At 34.9% G+C, this 22,527-nt stretch overlaps 2 protein-coding genes across 3 annotated transcripts; both read right to left on the bottom strand.

Annotated features, from left to right (window-relative positions):
* Positions 1 to 209: 209 nt before the first annotated feature.
* Positions 210 to 2,830, bottom strand: LOC104857996 (olfactory receptor 8G1). 2 transcript variants are annotated; one of them, XM_019206634.1, is made up of 2 exons: positions 2,821 to 2,830; positions 210 to 1,135 (listed from the first exon to the last, which is right to left on the bottom strand). In XM_019206634.1, exons 1-2 carry the CDS (start codon positions 2,828 to 2,830, stop codon positions 210 to 212), a joined length of 936 nt encoding a protein of 311 aa, XP_019062179.1. The 2 variants fall into 2 exon arrangements, with proteins under 2 accessions (XP_019062179.1, XP_010616379.1); XM_010618077.1 differs by lacking the exon at positions 2,821 to 2,830 and having other exon boundaries at positions 210 to 1,145.
* A 14,216-nt stretch (positions 2,831 to 17,046) lies between these two features.
* Positions 17,047 to 17,982, bottom strand: LOC104858027 (putative olfactory receptor 10D3). Its single transcript, XM_010618106.1, has one exon. It carries the CDS (start codon positions 17,980 to 17,982, stop codon positions 17,047 to 17,049), a length of 936 nt encoding a protein of 311 aa, XP_010616408.1.
* Between the last annotated feature and the right edge of the window lie 4,545 nt (positions 17,983 to 22,527).

The raw sequence follows: 22,527 nt of genomic DNA, 5'->3' as shown, positions 1-22,527 counted from the left end.
GGGTAGAGATGAGGAGATGACACTAGGTAAACGGATTCTCAGTCACCTAAGAGAGACTTCTTCTATGTGTCTGAATGCATTGTTAGTCCTACCTTGCTACTTTTTATTCAAATAAGTGCCCACAGTGATCTCATAATTTGGCGCAGTCTCTGAATTGTTTCCTTACTAAAACAATAGAAGTAGCAAACTTTTACTAAAGTAAAGCATTTTTATAAGAAAGTTCTTCTTTCAAAGAAATTCTTTAAGGCAACTTTCACATCCTTATTCTTCAGACTGTATATCAGAGGGTTCAGCATGGGCACAACAGTAGTATAAAACACAGAGGACACTTTCCCTTGGTCCATGGATCTGACTGATGAGGGCTGCAGGTAGACAAATGCTAGAGAACCAAAGAACACAGCAACAGCAGAGATGTGGGAGCTGCAAGTGCTGAAGGCTTTGGATCTGCCCTCAGTGGAGCGAATACGGAGGATGCTGGCAATGATTAAGACATAGGAGGTAAGTATAGTCAGGGTTGGGAGGATAATATTAAATGCACTTAAGCACAGAACCACCAACTCATTGATAAAAGTACTAGAGCAGGAGAGCTCCAGTAGTGGGAAAAGATCACAGGAGTAATGGTTTATGACATCAGCCTTGCAAAAATCCACTCTCAGCATGCAGCCTGTGTGAGCCGTGGCACCAACCAAGCCCATGCTGTACACCCCAGCAATCAACCAGCAGCATACTTGAGAAGACATGGTAACATTGTAAAGCAAGGGGCTACAGATGGCAACATAACGGTCATAAGCCATTGCAGCCAGCATGTGACACTCTGCAATGGCAAAAACAATGAAGAAGTAGAGCTGAGTTATGCACTCAGGGTAGGAGATGATATTCTTTTCTGTCACAAAGTTCACCAGCATTTTGGGGGTAATGACTGTGGAATGACAGAGGTCAATGAAGGACAGACTGCTGAGGAGATAGTACATGGGGGTGTGCAGGTGCGAACTGAGACTGATGAGGGTGATCATGCCCAGGTTCCCCACCACTGTGAGCACATAGATTCCCAGGAAGAGCAGGAAGAGGAGCAGCTGGAGCTCTGGTTTTTCTGTTAACCCAGCAAGAACAAACTCTGTTACTGTGGAATCATTTCCTTTTTTCATTGCCTTCTTGAATCTATGTATGAAAAGAAGGAAAAAAAATAGATACATATTTATTATTCCAACAATTAAGTGAGACACAACTTTAACTTTTCCATCCATGTATTTCCAGTTCTCTCTCAGATCCTCATTTATGTTTTGTTAATGATCTTCAGATCCCAGAGATAAGAAACATCCAAATAAATGTCACGTAGAACTCTATCTTTAGTTTCATGCTATAAGTATTATTATGAGTAATACTCATTCTATGAACACTTAAAGGGCAATTCTGATAATTTATGTGTTTCATGAATCATATATTAGTTATTATAATCTTTTCATATTAGAGTTCTTTTAAAGGAACAGATTCACATGAATATACATGTATGTAATTATACAAAGATATTTTTACAAAGTTAGCATTACAAAATGAAAAGCAGAAGATTTGAAAATTATGATCTGGATATTGGAAAGACATAGGATCAAAGCAGCTCAAGGTTGACCTACATGTTTACATGTGTGAGTCTGTATAGGAAGATCGATGAGTCTGCACTAGGAGGCTCAAGAAACTGGATCCAAAGTTAATGGCAAAGACCAGAACTCCTGTAGTACAGGGAAACTCTCTTCTGTCTTTTTTATTCCATCCAGACTGCAAACCTAGTGCTTGGTTCCACCTACATCCCTGGTGGGTCTTCCTCCCTCAATTATGCCGGCCTACGTATGAAAGAGCCAGATACACCTCAAACTTAATCTGCTAGATGGTTCTTACTTAGGTCAGGCTGACGTATCACAATTAACTGTTGCACTTCTCAACTTCTCTGCAGAGAAAACATTTTTTTTGTATGTTAAAATAAAAACAACATCCAAAAGAATCCACAGTCAATATCACACTTAGTTGTGCAGCACTAAACATTTGTCTCTGCAAAACTAAAGAATACAAATCATCCACGCCAAGATTTTTATTGACCTGTCAACTAGAGCATCTGGTTAGTGCAGTCAGGCAACAAAATGAAATTAAAACACACTCAGATTAGACATTGAGAATTAATTCTTCTTTAACTCTGTTAATAAATGGCACATTCTTACATAGAGAAAATCTGAAGGAATCTATAAAAAAGGCTACTAGAACTAAAGTTTGGCAAGATGATACAATTGAAGGTCTACATATGAACTCAATTATAGTTCTACACACAATGAATAATAAAAATTCTTTAGCAATAGTCTTCAAGGGTGAAATGCTGAAGAATAAATAAAAGAAATGCATGAAGTCCCACTTAAAAAGAGAAAATATTAAATGGTTCTAAAGTCTTTCAAACATGGAAACTGTTTATTAATGAATTAAAAGACTGCATCATGAAAAATGCCAATACTTTTCAAATTAACCTACAAATTCATTGCAATCCTTATGTGCTCTGTTTTTTGTGGATATTAACAGGTTGACCTTAAGACCCCTATGAAAATGTAACAAATCTAGAATTATCAAAACAAACCTGAAAAGTAAATATCAAGTTTGAAATGTCACATTTCCTTATTTGAAAACCTACTGCAAATTTACGAGATGGTGTGGTATTATTATAAAATAAATATGTACAGATCAATGAAATAGAGTTGAGAGAACAGAAGTAAACTCAAACATCCAGTGAGTTAAATTTTTTAATGGTTCTATGACTATTTAATGGGAAACATTAATATTTATAACTAATGCTCATTGGACCATTACATTAGGTAGATATATGCAAAAGAGTTTATTTGGAATTCTTTCTCACAAAATGGGTCATAGGGCTAAATGAAAGAACTAGTACTGTTAAAGAAAATTAAAAAACCAAACAAACAGGAATCAAATAACAATCCTAAATATTGATCACCTTGAGTGTGATGATCTTTCTTAGATGAGACAACAGAACCAGAAGCTACCACAGGAAAAGTAGTAAACTGAACAACTTGAGTTTTTTTCTTTTTAATTCTATTTTTGAGTAGCACCATTCAAAAGTTAAAAGCCAATACATAGAAAATCAAAAGAAAAAAAATGCAATTAAAAACATTCTTACATCTTAACAGCTTATGAATGGATATTCTAATTTAAATTGTCAGAACATCTAAATAAGCATTCTCTCATTTGAGATACATAAATTACCAATAACACCTGAAAATATGTTAATCAAGAACATACTCTCGGGCTGTGCATGTGCACTTAATAAGAATACAATATTTCAATATATAAAATATATCAAATTATGCATATAAATGGAAAGATCCTAAAGCAAGCATAATAGTGACAACAAAAGCAAACTCTTTGCTATGCGCATTCAGGATAGAGGATGGAATAATGTAAAATATCTACTCTTCAGAATGTTACAGTCTGGAAGGGAACAGAGAAGCAGACTGGACAGTGAAATAAATACCATGGTGAGGCAGGTCCTACAGGAACAAAACTATTATGGAGCTAGTGAAGAGTAGGGGTCAATGAAGGCTTCTGAAAAGAAAGAAAATGATTTTTTTCTTTATGTTGCAACGTATATCACATGATGTGGCTGTTGCACAAAAGCACATATGTTGGACACTGAGTTTTAACTCAACGTTCCTGTAGTTTCTACCATTGTCTATTAGCTTATGGTGTAAAATCCTATGTAATAAAAGTTCCTCCACGAAGATAGTGAAAGTCTAGTTAGTAGAGCTACTCTTTTTAAAAATAGAGCTGCTTTTCACCTGCACACGAGTATATTCCTTATGTTCAAATTTGGCACATACTTAATTCTGTATTTATAAGTTCCATACCAGCTTTTCTTCTATATTAATTTATGAACTCAGTGTAGTACTGGCCACAGTGCCTTGCACAGAATAATTCTCAAAAATATATTTGACAACATTTTTGCAAGAAGTTTACAGATAAGTTAACACAAGTTCCAAGTAACTGGATAAAGACTTCACACTCTGAGATGAAACAGGTAAACAAAGAATTTCTTGCTATAATTTTACAGTACAGGAGACAGAGAGACAGTAAAAGAATGTCTCTTCATCAAAGAGTGTGCCTCTTAGAAGGAGAAGAAGTATAGACTGACCAATTGTACTCTGCATCTCAATTAACATTGGGGAAGACACTAGAGACAAAGATTGTAGAATTATAAATGTCAAGGACAGAATACAGACAGATACCTTCTTCCTACAGAGATCAGTGTTCTGTATTTTTCTTTACTATTCCTGTGAAAGGAAAAAAGGACTGATAATGTGAGGTAGTGGTTGCCTCAAAGTACCTTTGAAGTCACTAATCCTGACATCTGACGAAGCTGATGCCTAAAGATATTTGGCCTTCTGCAAAGGTAGGTTGATGTGACAACTTCATATACTGGGTATAAAAGTGTGGTTAGGAGCAAACAATGATAATGACCTCCCACTAGAATCTTGTCCCACGAGTATCAACTCTAGGGAAAAGAAACATTTAGAATTCTCTCCTATTATCATTGGTTCTCAAGTGTTTAGTATTGTCACAATGAATATGTATTTAACATTAATATTTTCACATAACAAGTGTTCTGTTAAAATATGTATTAAATGAACAATATAAGAGGTATTGTCAGAGCTGCTCTGAGTTTTATTCTCAGGAGTTTTAAAAATTCAGAATTTCTGGAAATTTTTAAAACATGAACTAAAGAATTACCTAAATTGATTTACTAAATGGGAAAAGTACCAAATCAGGAAAAAGAGCCAACATCTTTAAAATTTTAGTTTTCATTTTCACTGATTCTCTTAATTTTATTTAGATCAATATGATGCACTGTACTTATAAAACAGTTCTTGGAACATTGTAATTTGGACATTGAATTAAACCAACTTTTGATGAGCTTCAAGATGAATCTCTTTTGTGTATTACTAAAGACCTGTGAGGAGTGGCTAAGAAGACTAAGGAAGACAGATGAGGATTGTTTTCCTTCTAGAAATAAAAGAAATTTTGAGGGACATTGAAAATGTACATGTCATAGAAGTTATTTTCATACTAAACTAGTTGTAAGTAAATTTTAAAGTTTTTATTCAGTATTCACTATACACTGTATAATTTTTAAGAAAATACTTCCAATAAAGTATCTCAAGTTTACAATGGAATAGTTTATTTTTTTAGATGGGGAGCTTTCATCTGATTTATAAAATTATTTTTGTAACTTGCTAAAGTATGTTTTAAATTTTATTATTATCATTAATATCAACACTGCATAGCAATTGTATACATTAATGAGTTTGACTGTGGTATTTTATAACAACATATATGTGGTTTTGATCACTTTCCTCCAAATGTCTGCACTCCTCCAAGCTGCATGCTCAACCCTCCCCCTTACTGCTTCTCCAGATCATAATACTCTCTACTGCATTCTCAGTTCATCTTTCTTTGTTTCTATATAAATTTATAAATTTATAAAATTTGTTTTATATGTACAAGGAGACAGTGATCTAGTTTTAATCTTCTATGCATGAAAATCCAGTTTTCTCAGCACAGTTGTTCAAGGGATTGAGTTGGCATCTGTGTTGAGAATCAGTTGGATTAAAAGGTAAATATTTATCTTTAGGTTTTGCATTTTGCTCTATTGGTTTTCCGGTCTAATTTTAAGATAATACCATTATACCTTGCTGTTTTAGTTGCTATGGCTTTGTAGTATGTTTTGAAATTGCATATTGCAATGATTCCATCATTACTCATTTTTCTGGGAATTGCTTTGGTTACTCAACTTGTTTTGTGTTTCTATAAGATTTTATGAATTTATTTCTAGTTCTGTCATTAGTATATCTACCATGGTTACTATTAAACTATACATTGTTGTATATTATGCCCATTTTAACAGTCTTAATTCTTTAAATCCATGGGAAAAAAATGGTACTCTTTAAAATCTGCTGATGCTCAGCTGTGAATCCAGTCAGTTTTATGCCTTGTTTTGCTGAAAGTCTCGGTTAGTCCTTCAACCTCATTACTTAGTGTTGATCTATATAAGTTTCTGATAAATTCTTAGTTTAGTTTCAGCACATAAAGTATGGCCAGAATTTTGATATGTCTTCTAGATTTGCCATGTTACTGTCATACAGTTTTTCAAAGTATCTCATGATGATTCTTTGAAATTAAATAGTAATATTTCCTTTTTTGCCTCTGACTTTACTTGACTGTTGTCTTTTCCTCTTGAATAGTCAGCTAGTTTTTTTAAATTTTCTGTATTTATGTTTTACTCACTCACTCACATAAATTTTCCTGTTAATACCACTTTTTCTATATCCCCAGGGTTTTAGTATGTTGTGTTGTGGTGTGTTTATTCAACTTCATTAATTTTCTAATATCTCTTCTGATTTCTTTAAGGACCCATTATTTGTTCAACAGTGTGTTGTTAATTTTCTGTGTATTTATATATGTTTTACTACTGCTCTTGCTGTTGATTTCTAGTTTCACTATGTTGTGGTCTGATAAGATGCAAGAAATTATTTCAATATTTTTAATTTACTAAGATTGCTTTGTGGCCTATGATATAGTCTATTTTTGAAAATGTTCCATATCCTGATGAAAAGAGAATGTATACTCTGAACCTGTTAGATAGGATATTTCATAGATATCTGTTGTCTATTTTTACCTCAGTGTAATTTAAGTGTGATTTTTCTTTGCTGATATTATCTGGATGATCTATCTATTAGTGAGAGTTATTTATTTTGCTATTGTGTTCTAACTAGCCTTTTAATATCTAGAAGTGCCTGTATTATAAAATTAGTGCTATAATATTTGGTGCACATATACTTGTATTTTTTATAAGTTCTTGATGTATTGTGTCTTTGATCAATATATAGTGTCTTTCTTTGTCTCTACTAATTTTGTGTTAAAGTCAATTTTGTTGGATATGAATTTAGCTAGTCTTGCTTGATTTTATATTTCATTTGCTTGAGATATTCTTTTATATCCTTTCAGTTTCATGTTGTTTACGTCTTTGCAGATGTAAGTTTCTTGTAAGCAGGATGTCACTGGGTATTTTTAATTCATGCATTCATCTGTGTTTTTTAACTGTATAGTTAAGACCATTCATATTCAGAGTTATTATTGGAAGGTGTTACTGCAAGTTATTATTGGAATAATTTTATTGATTATCTTTGGTTGATTTTATTTTCTATGTTAATTTCTTTTTTCTTATGTGCTTAAATTAAATGATTTATTGCATTGATAATGTTTGATTTTTTCCTATTTATCATTTATTGTCTTCTTCTAATGTGATCTATTCTTCACATGCTTGCATTGTCTTTTTGTTTGTTTGTTTTAGTGTTTCTCTTTCTGGGAGTAGAATTTACTTAAACATATTCTATAATTCTCATCTAGTGGCCATGGATTCTCTTAGTTTATGCTTATTTTCAGAGGTCTTCACTTCTCTTTTAATTATGACTAATAGGCTTGCTGGATATACTATTCCTTTTGGGGGGGCAGGGGGGATACCAGGGATCAAACATGGGTCCTTGTGCTTGTGAGGCAGGCGGCAGAACCACTGAACTAAATCCCTGGACCCTGGGTATAGTATTCTTTGTTAGTGAATATTTTCAGAACAATGTCATTCTAGCCATGTGAGCTTCTGATGAGAAATCTACAGTGAGTCTAAATGGTTTTCATGTACATTTTAATTAGTGAAAATCCATTTTTAAAAAATTAATTTTATTGGTATATTTAAATTATACAGTGTAATGATATTCATCATTGGAAATTTGCACCTTTGCATAATCCATCTTATTTTTTTCCATTCCTCTGTACCCCTTCACTGCTCCCTATCATTAATATGATTTTTTTCTCTCATTGAGTTTATTGGTACATTTTAGGTAGGCAGTACAGTTACATTTATCACTGCTCCCTATCTACAAATACTTTGTTTCCATTTTATCTTTTTCTCGTGTTAATTTCATTCCCACTTTTCTTTTCCCTACTCCTTCAATTTCCCCTTTGCACCCTTTCTTCCTATTTCACATTATCTGCTATACCTTTCAGTCCTTATTTACACATTTAGTTTCTCACATTAGAGAAACTATTCGGTATTTACATGTTTCCTATTTATTTCACTTAAGAGTATCACCTCATTGTGCACCCATTTAGCTATAAATATCTCAAGCTTCTAGAAAAAGAAGAGCAGGACAAACACAAAGCTCATACAAGAGAAGATATAAAGATCAGGGCAGAAATTAATGCAGTGGAGACTAAGAAAACAATACAAAAAAAATCAATGAAGCCAAGAATTTCTTCTTCAAAACAATAAACAAAACTGGGAAACCCTTAGCCAACCTTATCAAAAAAAGAAAAGAAAAGGGCCAAATCCATGAAATTTGGAATGAAAAGGTTGAAATTACATCCCAGGAGAAATCCAGAGGATCGTGAATACCTACTTCAAGAACCTATACACCAATAATATGGAAAATACAGGAGAAATAGACAGGTTCTTAGATTTGCATTAATTACCAAAGTTGAATGAAGATGTCCTAAAAATTTTAAACAAACCAATATCAATGAAATTGAAAACATAATTAAAAACTTACCAACTAAGAAAAGTCCTGATGGATGCACTGCTGAATTCTACAAGACATTTAGAGAGGAACTATTGCCACTCCTGTTTAAACTCTTCAATGAAATTAAGAGGGAAGCAATACTTCATTCCTGGAAGTAAGCATCATCTCGATCCCTAAGGCAAAGAAAGACCCAAGTAAAAAAAGAGAACTATAGGCCAATCTCACTAATGAACATAGATGAAAAAATCTTTAATAAGATACTCATAGATAGAATGCAGGAGATCATTAAGAAGATCATAGACCCTGACCAAGTGGATTCTTCCCAGGGATGCAGGGATGGTTCAACATATGCAAATTAATAAATGCAGTGTAACTATCTTGCAGCTTGTAATTTTTTTCTTTGTTCTGTACTTTTGGAAATTGAAGAGTAATGTGTTCTGGAGAGGCTCTTTTCTAGTCCTATCAGTGTTGGATTCTAAATGCTTCTTGTACATGGATTTTTGTGTATTTCCCAAGATTTAGGAGATTCTGCTATTATTTCACTGGATATATTTTCTGTGCTCTTAGCATGTATCTGTTTTCCCTCTAATGTGCTAATTATATTGCTCATTGATCTTCTAATCATGTCCTGAGGATCTTATTCATTCACTTCAGTCTTCTTATTGTTTTCTTTATTGCTGTCTGAATGTAATATTTTGCCAGATTTATCCTCAAGCCTCAATTATCTTTATTCTACTTGATGTAGTCTGTTGTTGAGATTTTCAGTGGAGATTTTTATCTGACTTATCAGACTTACATTTTCAGAATCTATGTTTAGCTTCTTTTCAAAAACATTATCAAATTTCTTGTTCACATTCTGCATTTTATTCTTTAATTTGTGCAATATTTATTTGTATTCTCTACAATTTCATTGAGGTTTTAAAAGTCATTCTTTTGAATTTTTTATCTGGTATTCCATTTTTGTATCTTTGGAATCTGTTTCTATGGAATTAGCTTTGGCTGATCACATATTACTTTGGTTTACATTTATCTATGGTTGCTATGTTGAGATTTTTACATTGCTTGTTATAGATATCTTGTTGCTTCACTTTCATATAGTTGTCTTTATCTAGACTTCTTTGGTCAGTATAATTTAGGATATTGATTTCTTGTAACTTGAATTTATTTCCAACTTGACTGTAGTGTGATATCTTTATATCTTCTTTGGTTGTGTTTCATGGAGAGGGCACAGAGTATACAATATTGGGGACAAAAGACCCTCTATCCCTGCAAAAGATATAGAAGTGGGGACACGCTGGTATATCTGGCCAGTGTGGTATAGGTGGAAGTGTACATGGGATGCATCCTGTATGATTACTTCCATTATGGGAAGAGTAACCTACTTATTTCATAGCACAAATTAAGGATTTCTACAACTCTGTTGACAGTAGTTCTGTGGCTTGAAAGATCTATGCATGGTTGCTACATTCATGATCAAAGGAGCAAAGCTCTTTTTCTTTGCTTGTAGAGTGGTTCAGATCCAAGTACTCAATGAGGTGAGGGCTGAAATCACAAGTCACCTCTAATGTCATTCAGATTTATCAACTTCAGATTTATCAGCTCTATGCAATCATGCAGGTGCAACTTCAATCAATGGATAGGACCTACAATATGTGCTGTCATCCATTATTATTCTTTTCTTCCTAACTTCTATTCTAGAAATATCTGCCTAAGAACTAGACTTCAGCTTCCCCATCCCTGAGCCTATTTACAGATGGCTAAATATCTGGAAACTGCTATTCCTTCTTTTATTTAAGTAGAAATGTCTGGTATGGTTTTAGTGGGATGTAGTTATAGCTAGGATTGGCCTTAAGTCTTCCCAGCTGCATGGAGAGTATAGCTCAAAGTTAGAGCATCTGTAAAATGTGGATGAGGTCCTGGATTAAATCCCTATCACCATGAGAAAAAGGAAAGGGGAGTGAGATAGTGTTACAAATAGTAATGACCACTTTTTAAAGAAAAAAAATAGATTGATTCAAAGGAAAATGGATACATATTGAGGATATACTCCTAAGTGAAATAAATAAGTCACATGTGTGTAAATATCAAATAGTTTCTCTGGTGTGAATAAACTATAATAGTACATAAGATCCTAATGATATAATTGACAATGTGAAATAGGAAGAAAGGTGCTAAAGCTGTAGGGAAAGTGGGAAGGGTAGGGGAAAGCTAATAAAGGAAAAGAAAAAATATGAGAAAATGAAAAATTGGAAATTAAGGGTTTGAAAAGGCGGAGGGGAGGAGGGGTGAAGGGAGGGCAGGGAAAAGGGGAAAAAATGAGACCCAAGACCTGTCATGTAAGGTCTTGAATGTAACTGTGCTGTATACCTAAAATGTACCAATAAACTCAATGAGGAAAAAAATTTTAAATAAAGAAAAAAGGAGAAAGATTGAAAATAATTATAAAAGGATATATGAGAAAGAATGAAAGAAAATCAAAATAACATAAAATAAGAAAAAATATAGTAAAATTATAATATAGAGGTAAGAAAAGTGAGACAAATTTGCTTCTGGCAGAGGTGCTGAGCCAGTTTTCTCTGGATCTTCATGTTTCAGAATGCACGATCACTGAGCTATGTCTTCTCCTCCTTTCTTCATCACACCTCCTATAGCTCACAACATAAACTCCTTAAGGGTGTGTCAGACACTCCCTCGAGCCACAACGGCCTTGAGTGGCTGGTACCTGGAAATCAAAGATACAGAGTGATCACAGGGACCCTGATGTATGTGACTGCTGGGCTTCTGACCCTGACATCAGTTCAGGCTCCTACAATGGAACACTTCTCAAAATGGTGCCCGGCTATGCTACTCTGAGAGACTGCTGAGAATAGAAATGAGCTACTTCTCTAGAGTGAGTTCTTTCACAGAATGTAGGTCACCTATAAATTTAAATTATTTGAAGTGTACAGCCTTCAGATCTATACTATGACTTTCTCTTCCACCTAACTGTCAGAGAATTGAGAATCCTCTTGATACAACCGATGGACCAGGCAGCACAGCTGGGATATTCTGCTTCTTTGGCTCAAAAACTTCATGTGTGGCTGAGATTGAATGTAGTAGATTCATCTTACAGAAAAATTTCATGGCAACATATTCAGGGAGTCACATGGATATTAGGAGAAAGAAGTCAGACCAGAGAGATTGGAAAAATTTGTAATTTAGACAGAAAAAGAGTACATGTAAGTTTGAGCCAAAGGTATACCTGCTGAAGAAGGTATAGTTGCTGAAGAAATTCTTGACTTTAATGTATGTGGCAGCTTTTCATATGTAGCTTTCTTTGCAAATGAGATTTCTTGGGTTGTTCTTCTTCTTGTTCTTGTTCTTGTGTAATTTTGAGTTTATTTCCAATTGCATTCTGCAATGAAACTTACCTATACCTTCTTTGGTTTTGATCCATGTGTTTTGACACAGAACATACAGCATCAGGGTCAGACAGACCCTCTGTCTCTGCGAGACTTGTAAAAGTAGGGACACTCAGGTATTTTTTTTCTCATTGAGTTTATTGGTACATTTTGGATATACAGTACAGATACATTCATCATTGGGATCTTGTACCTTTACATGGCAGGTCTTGGTTCTCATTTTTTCCCTTTGTCCCTGCCCTCCCTTCACCCCCTCCTCCCCGCCCTATTGACACTCAGGTATTTAGGAGAGATATGGTATAGGCACCAGGGTACTGTATGTGGAAAGCATCCTCTATGCTTATGTGTAATATGAAACTGGTCATCTTTATGAGAAGCTGGAGATTTCTACCGTCCATGCCAGTAACAGCTCTGTTACTTAAAAGCAATTCTGATATTGATTGCTCCAGTTGTACTAAAGGTTCTGAAGCTCTTATGTTGTGATTTAAGACTGATACAGAGCTCAGCTCACCATTTAGAGGAGTAAGGACTGGAATCAGAGCTTCACTTATGTGAGACTCACCTTCATACTCTCAACTCTACCCAAACTGACCAGATTTAGCTGTGATCAGCACAGGGCAGCAACCATGTAGAAGGGATGGCGTCATATTGTTTTTCCTTTCTGTTTCTACTGTGGGGGTATTTTCCCAGGAGCCAGAACCCAGCTTTTCTCTACCTATACCTACCTGGGGACAGGCAAATAGTTGGGAGCTTATGTCCCTTCTTTCCTTTAAGTAGAAGTATCTGCATGGTTTGAATGGGAAAGGTTTGTGGGTAGAAATGGGCTTAATTTCTGTAGTGTGCTCTGGGAGTAGAGCTCAGAGGCAAAGCAAATAGTTAGTATGAGTGAATCCCTAGGCTCATTCTCCAGCAGCAGGAGAAAAAAAACTGAAAAAAATAAAGAGTAAAATAATTCAGCAAAAAAACATTAATATTTTAAAAGGATGTATTTTATTTTGAAAGGGAAAATCAGAAAGAAAAAGACCTAAAATTGAAAACTAAAATAAAATTCAAACTTAGAAAAGATGGAAATAAAATATTTATGGATGGGGAGGGCAGGGGGGAGGTGAAGGGAGGGCAGGGACAAGGGGAAACAATGAGAACCAAGACCTGTGATGTAGAGGTACAAGATCAAAGCAATCAATGTAACTGTACTGTATCCCTAAAATGTACTAATAAACTCAGTTAAAGCTGGAAAAAAGAGTGGGTAAAAAATTTCTCCTATATAAGAGACTTAAAAAACATTGCTCTCTGTATCAGGAGGCTGAAGCAAGAGGATCACTGAAAGTTTGAGACCAGTATGGGCTACACAGTGAGTTCCAGAACAGTCTGAACTACAGATTGAGACCTTGTCTCAAAAAACAAACAACAAACAAACAAAAAACAAATCAAAACAAAACGTTGCTCTCTGTATCTTCTGAAGTTGCTATCTGCCAGGCATAGGATAGAGATAAATAAATTGGATTGCAGCTGTGCTCCTGCAAAGAGAAGCAGTTAACCACAGTGACAGACTCCAGGCCCCGGGGTATGCTGCTTCTCTTGCTTTGTTATTCTTCCTGGTCAATGGTATTCACCAGAGACCACTTTTGCTTTATATGCTGTCACCTCTGATCACAATTAATCACTTGTTGTTCTTTTTTCACTTCCTGGAAAACAAAATACTGCTGAATATCTATATCCCAATATCTTGATAAAGACTATCCTCTCTATCCTTTATATTTTAAAGAGGAAAATTTATTAACACAGTAATTCCTAAATCCCATGAAAAATCTGGCTCAGTAATTACTAATATATCTCACAACTAGACATATGACACAATTTCAGTAGCGTGGACTGAAAAGAGAAGAATAAGCAAATCTGAGGGCTGAGACCACTGACTGGAGAGGTTTTGTGTATAAAGAAAGTCACTGATAATGATCATCTGGTTGCGAACAGATGACTCAAGAATCCAGCATCTTTCTGGTCCCATGCCTTGAGTAAAAATGTCAACCACATCCTGCTGACCACACTTTCCACTCAACGCAGCAGAGCATCTCTTCATCTGATTCTCTGTGATGGCGATAAGTTTGAGTTGAGAGCAGGTTTAAGGAGAACACTCAATTTTCCTGTGGCTCGCCTTTCAATCTCTAGTCTTTGTCAAAAACACTTATGAAGATCAGTACCCTCTGGAGCAGTATCATAATCAGTTTAAATTTGGAACTTAAATCATCAGGTACTTAATTTGGAAAATTAAGAATGCATAACATGTTTGATTCCACATTATGCATATTCCAAAACAGAACATTATTTACTCACATTTTCCAAAAAAAAGTTAAATTGATACAATTGACAGAAATTAGGACAGAGAAATGAGAGCCCTTGTTCATTCGCAGTCCTGCCATGAGGAGTTGCTTGACCCTGGATTATGGAAAAATTGTCTCTGAAGGTAAGTGACTGGCCTGGGGACTCTTTCCTCTTATGATGCACACCAGTAGGTGTTAGATGCTAAATGCTTCCCCTGGAAGCAGGTACAGTGCTCTGCGTGTGGCTAATGAATGGCCTTTCCCACTCTAATCTTACACTGCCTGCACTGGAAAATTCTCTCAGCTGACCTAGGTTGAAATCAGCCTTCTGAATTTTATTGAGTTTCCATTGTCAAGTTCACCTTAGCATCTTAGAAAAGTACGATGTTTCTGTAAGTTATCTTAGGCATCAGAATACTTCTAAGAGCATGTGTAGTATTTCTGTAAATTGTGCATAAGCTCTCAGGGCAAATCTAGACGACTACCCTTCCCATATACAAAGACATTTATGATACTAAACCCAGCAAGTTGATCGATCTGTATTCTATTGTCCCCTCCTCTGGGTCTGCTTTCTCTCTTCACTTCCGCTCTCACCTTCAAACATCCATTTTTGTACCAATACAGTCCTGGCCAAAAACATTAGTCAGGACTGCACATTAGTCAGGACTTGTTATTCCAGCTCTGAGATTTATTAGCTGAGAAAATCAGTTTCTCTGTACCTTGGTTTTCTCAGCTATGAAGGAGGCCAAAACTAATACTGATATTTTGTGGAATTGTGGTGAAGACCAAATGAGTTCACATAAGTATTGTGCCCAGGAATAATACCTGCCATAACAAATGACTCATAACAGAGTGTGCTCTGTTGTTCTATAATCTTTATTTGGTGCAATTCTACTGTGTTTGGTACTAGCACTATTAACAAATAATGACGTGTTGTACTCCTTCAGGTCAGGGACCTCTTTCATTTTATAGAATTAGCATGAAAATAAAATCTATTGTAATTATAAAACAGTTATTTAATAAATACTAGCTAAATTATTTCAAGATGTCTCATAGAAAGAGGCTTCAGATTATTTGTATTGCTTTTACTATAACATTTCACAAGAAGTAAACACTGTATAAATGATGTAAATATTATTGAACTAAAGACAGAAATCTTAAGAAAAATGGATAAAGAGGATGTTTGGAACAATTTTAAATGTGCCAGTTTCAAGGATTCAAAAATTTTGAAAGAACACTTTGTTTTTCAGACTTTATACCCAGGAATGCTTAGGAATATCAAAGAGAATGTGAACATGAATTTATCTGTGTCATATTACAGTGAATCAGGTTTTGTAGATGGTGTTTTAATAGTAGAATGCTTCATATTTTGTTCGAAGGTGCAAAAATCATGTGTGCCCTTGGAAGTTAATACACTGATTCTAGCAAAATGGGAATGTTTTCTACCTTCTGAGATATTGCTGATTAATCCAATCAGTGGCTCCCATGTCTTCTGTGTAGCCAATTGTAAAGTAAAATGGATACATTTATTGCACATAAAAAAAGGAAAAGAAAAAATATGAGAAAAGGAAAAACTGGAAACAAAGTCTTTGTAAATAGGGAAGGGTAGAGGAGGTGAGGAGAGGGCAGGGGAATAGGGAAAAAATTAAGAACCAAGATATGTCATGCAAAAGTACAAGACCCCAATGATGAACGTAACTGTATTGTATACCTAAAATGTACCAATAGACTAAAAAATAAACACATAAAATTTAAAAATAAATTTATGTGTAAAAAATATATTTTTCATAAATTTGGTACAAGAAGGTACCATAAAATCTCATGGTCTAGACACTTTTGAACTTCTTTAATGGATTTTTCCAAGATAACGTATAAGCTAGAAAAAATAGGGAATCTTGTGAAGTATATTTAACATAGAACACTTGGAAAACATTCTTTGAAGTCCTGCACTCCTTGAATGTTTGGAAAGCTAATGACTGAACCTAAAATCTTACTGACCACCCTTCAAGTACATTAATTGTAACATTCTTTGCTAATAAAGAGATGAAAAAGGACTCAAATATAAGATATGAGTCACCATGTTTTTTTATTTCCCTAGGATTGAGGCTTAATCATTTTGCTTAGGAAACTTGAGTCAGAGAAATCAGACATGAAGCTAAAGATAAGATCAAGTGAAAGCACCCTTGATGCCGAATCATTCCCTGTCCAGGAAGATGAGGAAAAAAATGCTTTATTTTTAAATCAACATTTAATTTGTTAATATTAAAAGAAAGATGACTCTATTACAATTCCAATGTTATTTAAACTGCCTTTTTCAACCTTGCTTATATCACACATGGTTTGGAGGCAATGAATCTAGAAAAGTATGAAAAATCTTTGAAGAGGAAAGGCCTTCTTTCCATCGGCAAGAGTTTCTCCACAAAAGAAAAGCAAAATAACAACGATAAAGACTATGCTACTTTGAAAGTGGATTGGCAGAACGTAAATAATATAAACTACACATTTAGATAATGTATTATTATCATTTTTGGTATGGAAATATTTTCTTTTATCTAAAACTATTCATAGCATCAGAATACATGCTTTAAAAAAAAAACAGAGCTCATCATTCAACATGTGCTGAAAACTCCTAGTCAGCATTAACATGTAAGGACTCTGGAATGAACTTTCTTATCCCATGGCAGGAAAAATTCCAGAGTCATGCATTCATCCATCCGCTTTTCCTGTCCTGTGTAATAGTTTTCTCAAGGCTGTCTTTACTTCCTTATTCCTCAAGGTGTAGATCAAAGGGTTCAGCATTGGTCCTACCAGATTCATCAGAATTTGAACCACAGTTCCGAGCATGGGGTTGGGTGTGGGCTGCAGGTACACAGTGATGATGGGACCATAGGCACAGAGGATGGCGATGAGGTGGGCACTGCAGGTGGAGAAGGCGCGGCGACGGCCCTCGGTTGTACGAATGCGCAAAATGGAGACTGTGATGCGCGTGTAGGATACAATGATTAGGAGAAAGCAGATGAGGGATACTATGCCGACATTTGTGAAGCTCACCTTGTGTGCCAAGGATGTGTCCGCACAGGCCAGTGGCAAGAGTGCAGGGATATCACAGAAGAAGTGATTCACTTCATTGGAACCACAGTATGGCAAAGTAAAGGTGAGCGAGGTCAAGACACTGGAGTGGATGCACCCCAAAAGCCATGTGCCCACAGCCAGGGCCACGCAGATTCTGGAATTCATGATGATCGTGTACCGCAGAGGGTAACAGATGGCAGCAAAGCGGTCGTAGGCCATCACGGTGTACAAGAAACACTCAATGCTCCCAAGGAAATGGAAGAAGAAGAGCTGGGTGACACAGTTTTGGTAGGAGATGAGCCGGCTCAGCCCTACAAGGTAGAGCAGCATTTTGGGACAGGTCACAGAGGAGAAGCCCATGTCAAACACAGCCAAGTTCCCCAGGAAGAAATACATGGGAGTGTGAAGGCGAACAGAAGCAATAACAGCCACCAGGATAGACAAATTTCCCAGAAGGGTGCAGGCATAGAAAGGTAAGAATAAGATGAAGAGCAGTGTTTCTAGGCCCTGTGTGTGTGGTATCCCCAGAAGAATGAATTCAGTTACTCCTGAGCGGTTCTCCACATCCATGAGAGCCAGTCCTTGAAGAAAGAGAAAGGGGAAGTTGTGGGAGAATTCCCTGGCTTACTATCACTGAGGGAACACAGTAGGGAAATGAAAGGTAAATGTCCATCTCTTGGTTGTGAATTATAGAAAGACTGATCCATGTCATAGGATGTTATAATTGGAATGGACCTGTGAAGAACAAGAGCTACTTCAGCTAATAGTTTTGTTGTACTGATTGCATTTGTAGGTGTCTCATTGCCAAATATTTTTTTAATTGCTATATTAAGGATTTCTAAATGGTAGAACATGACTCATAAAAATATACGCTGTTCCTTTGTCACAGTGGAGGAATATCAGGCCTCAGAATCATTTAAGAGTTTTTTTTTTTTCATATTGCTAGGAAAAAGAATGATAGCTTGAAAATCACTATATTTGTGAATCACCAATAATGATACTATATTTTATTCTTCAGTGTTTTAAAGTAATAGGTAGAGTTAAACAATTACTATTTACAGTTAAAAACATTTATATCTGAACTAAGTTTACTTAATTCTTGCAATAACAGTTTGTGGTATATTTAGACAAAATAAAATATTTGAATAATGTAAAGGTTAAGCAATGCTCTTAAATTAAGATAGTTAGAAGAGAGCACAATTAGGTATCCAAATCCTCTACCATTATCTGTGATATATTTTTGGTTTTGTTGACTTTGTTAACCATGTTTTTCCTTCAAAATTTAAAATGTCGTGGCTCCTCTTTACTAAGTGATAGAAAATGAGGTGCCTTTGCATCTTTGAAGCACACATGCATACACACACACACACACTCACACACACACTCACTCACATGTGTACACAAATGACAAATATAAAAATCTAGAAATAAATAAATTTTAGTGTTCATTGACTCCACCTCTAGAGCAAAGATAGCACCTGGCACAAGACAGATAGATTCTCAGTAAATGGAAAAACAGTGAAACAAATTAATCAATGTCTGGAAAGAATTGGATACCACTTACTTGTCTGTCAGATAGCAATATCCACAAACAACCTCGTAAAGTACCTTAATCAACTACCTTTCTTTTTTTGCCCTATTCCGCTGAATACTTAGAATTTCATTTTATTTTTATGGTACTTGCATGATCAAACTTCAAATGAGAGTTACATTTAGTCTGTACTTCTCACAAAAATAAAAATGTGGTATTTAGAGCTCACAGACAGAATTAGACTGATTGATATAAGGGTGTAGGTTTATTTACAGTTCCCTTTTTTTAACATTTCTGAATGAAGTCCATATTCGTAATTATAAGTAAAATTCAAAAACAGCTCAAATTTCCTGAACTTAAAGCAGGTTTGTAAATTAAGGAATCTAAATTATCCTCACCATTGGATACATGAGTCAAAAAAAGAGTAAAAAAAATAGAAGATGGCACATATGTAACTTACAGAGAAGAAGTTTGTTTTACTACCTGTCCATTTGTGTTTTTAGGATAAAAGTCCAAATTTGTCCTGGAGAGCACATTATAAACCAGAGTCAGGACTTCCTCCCATGATCTGGAAGGAAGGCTTCTTCTTCTTAGCCAAATAAACTCATATAGGTTACATAAAGTGGAATATGTCTCTCTCTTCTGCATAGATGTCTTCCAAGACACTAATAGATGAATTGTTTTCTTATATGCAAAATTGAAATGTCCCCAGAGTCCTTGACATTGCAAGGCTGAGTGGGTCCTATTCAAGCGGAGCAAAGGGAATAATTAGGAATGATTAAGTGATGAAGCCAAGAGAGAACACAGTAATCCTCTCCTTTTTGGCATTACTTTCTATAAACACAATGAACTCATTCTATATTTCCTGTTTGGATAACTCATGAAAAGAACAGGTAAGGGGTACAAGCCAATTTTAGGAAATATGTGGAAGCCATTTGCTTGGTGTAAGGATATATTATTGGAATGAAAAATTGCACTAGTCTTTATACAAATTTCAAATACAATATTCTCATTTTTCTCCATAATTCTTTCTGTGGATTGAATTTTCTCTCCCCCAAATTCATATGTTGTAATCTCAACACCCTGTTCAACATTAGGGTTTGATAGCAGATAACTTTAAAGAAGTTACTAAAGTTAAATGAGATGGTAAAGATAGGGCCCCATACCCTTCAATAGAAGAAAAATAGACACTAGATGGATCTGTTCTTCCTCCCCCTCCCCTTCCATTCCCCTTTTACCCTTCCCTCTTCTTTTCTTCTTCTTCTTCCTCTTCCTCCCCTCTATGTCTCTCCCCCCACCTCTCCTCCCACTTCCCTGTTCTACCCTGCCATCCTTCTACCACTTGAGGACACGTAAGAACATGGCTATCTATAAGCTCCTTAAAACCCTGCTGAAACCATGATATTGGACTTTACAGTCTCAAAAGCTCTGACAGAGTAAACTAATGTTGTTTGTGTTGACAGTGTATGGAGGATTCTTTAATTAGTTGAGTTTGTTGGTTTTATTATTTATTTTAGATAAACATAATCATCGCATTCATCATAGAAAAATACTACTTGTACATGATATGTCTTGATTCTTCTTTTTTCATCTCTGCCCTCCTTTCAATCCCACTTTCCCTCCTTATTTACAAAAGCTTTATTTCCATTTTCCCTCTTCTCTCATTTTTTCCTTCCTTCCTTTCCCCCTCCTCTCTTCCTAGTTCCTCTTCCAATTTGAGCATTTTCTTTCTGTTTCACAATATCTATTATGCATTTTGGTGCTTATTTACACTTTTGGTTTCTCACACCAGAGAAAACGTGATATTTCAACAAGTGTGTGTGAGTTATTTCACTTAAGAATGTGGTCTCAAGGTCTATCCTTTTAGATATAAATGTGTGAAGCTTATTCTCCTTTATGGCAGAGTAGTACTCTGTTGTATTAAAAAAAATCTTTATCCACTCATCAGTTGATGGGCATTTGAGCTGAACCCAAAGTTTAGTTAATACAAACTGTGCTGCTATAAACATGAGTATGCATATATCTCTGTGATTTTTTTTTCAGGAAGATACCAAGAAGGGGAATAGGTGGGTCCAATGGAACCTCTAGTTTTAGTCTTTTGAGGAATTGCCACACAAATTTCCATAGTGATTGCACCAGTCTACACTCCCACCAGCAGTAGGTTCCTTTCTTCGAGCAGCCCTGTCAGGAATTGAAAGGTAGCCTCTTTAATAAATGGTGGTGGAAAAACTGTCTTTCCACATGCCAAAGACTAAAACTAGACCCATGTCTCTCACCATGAAATAAATTAAAATAAAAATATATTAAAATTTATATATTAAAACAGAAACACTAAATCTGCTGGAAAAGAGAATAGATGGAACTCTTGAAGACATAGGTACCAGCAAACACTGAACAAAACCCTGATCACACAGGAAATATTACAAAGAATCAACAACAGGAATCTCATCTTATTAAAAAGCTTTTGCATCAAAAAAGAAATCACCAACAGAGTGACAAGACAAACCACAAAATGGGAAAAAAATGTTGGCAGCTGTTCCACAAAGGATAATATCCAGAATATATAAAGAGTTTTAAAAAATCCGAACCCCCCCACATTTAAAGACCCAATCCACAATGGGCACATGAAAGGAATAGACACTTCTCAAATGAAGAAATACAAGTAGCAAATAAACATATGAAAAAATGTTCCACATAACTAGTCATTCAAGAGATGAAAATTAATTAGCTTTGAGATTATATCTCACTCCAAAAAATAATTATCAAGAAATCTATTACAGATTTTAATGAGTTTCTTCATGAACTAAGACAGTTTTTCTATATTTCAGACTATATTTTCTATTATATTCATTTGCAAATATAGTTTCTATTATTAGCCTTGTCAACAGTTTTGTCAATTGGCAAAGTTGAGTTCTCTGTGTAGGAATTATTTTAAATATGACCTTTCCTGAATTATATATCAGGAAATATATATTGTAAAGTATAAATCAAAAAAAGTAAAAAATTATACCGCCATTCACAAGAAAAGTTTTCTGAATCTTTCTTTTGTCTTCTATAAAAGAAGTCAAGAATTTTTCCTTTGAAATTTCAGATATTTCTTAGCTAGGAATTGCTGAACTTATTAAAAATTTATAGTACAAGATAGAGTACACAAATTACTTCTAGGTAATAGATGTGTTTATTACTATTTCATTAATATTATATTTTAAACATTTAAAATATTTTATAATAAATATTTTATTAAATTGGCTGAAATAAATGAAAAATATTGTTAAATTCATTTGCAATACTACAATATAAGTAACATAAAAGATACGTATCGTAGCCAATTGATAAAAAGGTAGTCTCACTCATTATAGAAAACATACTTTATTAATATATAATATTTGAATGTTAATTTTAATAATATCATATGTGGGTTAAGCACCAAATATACATTAAAAGATAGATTAAAATTTCATATATGTTGTTGGGGATTTAGCTCAGTGGTTCCGCCACCTGCCTCACAAGCACAAGGACCTGAGTTCGATCCCTGGGACCAAAAAAAAAAAAAAAAAAAAAAAATAAAAAATTCAAATATGAAG

Source organism: Fukomys damarensis, unplaced genomic scaffold, assembly GCF_012274545.1.
Source record: "Fukomys damarensis isolate Sample0158 unplaced genomic scaffold, DMR_v1.0_HiC HiC_scaffold_16, whole genome shotgun sequence".
Classification (NCBI taxonomy): domain Eukaryota; kingdom Metazoa; phylum Chordata; class Mammalia; order Rodentia; family Bathyergidae; genus Fukomys; species Fukomys damarensis.
Note: the sequence above shows the minus strand (reverse complement) of the source record. Positions and strands in the feature narration are given on the sequence as shown.